Source organism: Penaeus vannamei, chromosome 4 (genome assembly GCF_042767895.1).
Source record: "Penaeus vannamei isolate JL-2024 chromosome 4, ASM4276789v1, whole genome shotgun sequence".
Classification (NCBI taxonomy): Eukaryota; Metazoa; Arthropoda; class Malacostraca; order Decapoda; family Penaeidae; genus Penaeus; species Penaeus vannamei.
In genome coordinates, this window is record NC_091552.1 from 18,445,799 (window position 1) to 18,448,298 (window position 2,500).

A 2,500-nucleotide genomic window follows, 5' to 3' on the forward strand; every position below is an offset into this window, starting at 1 on the left:
TCTCTCTCTCTCTCTCTCTCTCTCTCTCTCTCTCTCTCTCTCTCTCTCTCTCTCTCTCTCTCTCTCTCTCTCTCTCTCTCTCTCTCTCTCGAGGTCGTACTTGAACAATGGTCCCATTTATAATGTCTCGATATACTTATACATGCAGTATACAATAGGATCTAGTGATACATACGAAGAGCAACAATATATTAACTTAATGACTCATCCAAAGCTTTTAACATCACCTATTAACATCTGCTATTTCGTTTGTATTTCGCCAAGTCTATATAAGGCAACAAGACACTGAGACTTAACCTTAGTATGCTGCAGATGCGAACGACTAAATGCCTGACTGCATAAAACCATTATCGCATGTTATCGCTGATCTTGTAATGCAAATATTCAGGCAAGCATTTCCGACCCTTCGCCAGTAGACAAGCAGGATATAACAAGAGGCATGCAGCAGGAAGAAGTGCATTTCAAAAAGTATGCAATAATCTAACTGCATGTAGAAGACGGGGCAAAAAAAATAGGGAGAGGGAGGAGAGAGGGAGGAGAGGGAGAGAGAGAGAGAGAGAGAGAGAGAGAGAGAGAGAGAGAGAGAGAGAGAGAGAGAGAGAGAGAGAGAGAGAGAGAGAGAGAGAGAGAGAGAGAGAGAGAGAGAGACTTCGATAATAAGAAATGAATAAACACGCAACAATGGGAATAAAGAAGACAACCCTTGCCACACAAGAAGAAACGCATCATCGCCTAAAACTTCGACTGCTTAGACATGACGCGAAAGACAGAGAAAACTGGATATGGAAATGTCCTTAGGGGGGACTAAAGTGCAGCTCCAGGAAGAGGGAAATTGCGTAATGCATTCTGAGAGAGTACTTTCGGAACTGAAGCACGTTTGCCTTCAGACACGGCCTTTTTAGTGTTGATGACGGAATGCAAATGGCGGTCAAGATTCTAAGGATAATAATGAAGGCTGTGGAATGTTTATGTTGATAGATAGAGAGGTATGCATATCTGACTGCATAATCAAACTATGATAGGAGGCCATACATTATTTTGCAAATGCGTAACATATTATGCACTCAGAACAGATCGCACTTGCCGTGAATATTACATTGCATAAACAGGACTACACAAAAAAAAATAATGTAAGAGGAGGAGGAGGAGGAGAAGAAGGTAAAAGATGATGATGATGATGGTGATGATGATGATGATGATGATGATGATGATGATGATGATGATGATGATGATGATGAAGATGGAGGAGGAGGAGTATTAAAACTAACCAAAGCAGTCCTGCTCAAAGGATATCTTGTTTATTGTCTGGTAATGATCGAACCTTTTTTAAAGATGATTTTCTCCCTGGAAATAAAAGCTAGAAGTTATTTTACCAATTTCAAAGAGTGTATCTATTTATTGTGAAGTAACACATTTGCATAGGAATGACCTCTTAACTCGGGTGTGTGAAGGAAGTCGAGAGTTGCATGCAAGAGTTCCCTCTCACCCAAAGATAACGACTGAACCGTCGACTGTTTGACACTTTGTTCGAATCCCTGCCTGAGCTGCTTTGCGAATCTTGCCTGGGTTTTCATCTGTTAATTTCCCAATTTCATTTATTTTCATCTTAGATCGTTTTACTTCCTGCTTCATCGTTTCAACATGGTTTTTCTTTTCGGTTTGTTTGCCTCTTAGAAATCTTGGTCTAATTCGTTTCAAGCACTTAAACCGTAAGAAAGTGCCGCTATTAATAATAGCAGTAAGTGGTACTTAGTGTATGTTATTTATAAAACAAAAGCAAAAATGTTCATAAAATGAATAAATAGATGAATAAATAAATGATAAAATATGAATGAACAGACAGACAGTAAATAGAAAAGAAAAATAACGATTTTTTTTTTACTGATAAGAAAATGAATGAAAAGCAGAATAAATATTTTTATTGCGATTGACCGTAAATGTTCACAGAGTATACTTAGATCCAAATCAAAGGGATTCTCATCTTGAATTAAGTGCCATACAATATCCCCAAGCGTTCATCACATAAAAGTGAATGATATATAACTAATATTCTAGTATATTCAGCTTAATATAAGCTGAATTTCGCGCCTCGACGTGCCCCCTAAAGCGTGTGTACCTCGCCTTTGGCCTAGTCGCAGTCGCAGGCCCACGCCAGATGCAGGACTCCGGCGAGCTCTTCCTCGTCGAGCGAACACTTGGCGAAGAGCTTCTTGCAGGCGGCCGAGTCCCGCGTGTTGGTGCCGATCTGTGTGGCGAGGACGAGGGTGGCGCTGTAGGAGGTGAGGCTCCGTGTTTTGTTGGCGAAAATCTCCAGCAGCTGGTTCTCGCCCTTTGAGCGATCCGACTCGTCCTTCGCCTCCAGGAAGCACAGCGTCTTGGGAATGCAGCCTTCGGGATCCAGGTGGGCCACGGTGGACAAGATCAGGCTCTCCTCCTCGTCAGAGAGAGCTTCGACGGAGCGGCCGTAGCGCAGGCGGTACTTCCTGCGAGGGGCCTTGTA

The 2,500-nt window shown here is 42.1% G+C and overlaps 1 protein-coding gene across 1 annotated transcript in view; it reads right to left on the minus strand.

Moving 5' to 3' along the window:
• Nucleotides 1–1,907: 1,907 nt before the first annotated feature.
• The window catches only part of LOC138860617 (uncharacterized), a 2,619-nt gene continuing 2,026 nt past the window's right edge, over nucleotides 1,908–2,500 (minus strand). The window contains exon 2 of the mRNA XM_070118556.1: nucleotides 1,908–2,500. This exon is cut by the window's right edge and continues 171 nt beyond it. Within this exon, the coding sequence (XP_069974657.1) occupies nucleotides 2,129–2,500 (372 nt within the window). The 3' untranslated portion in view covers nucleotides 1,908–2,128.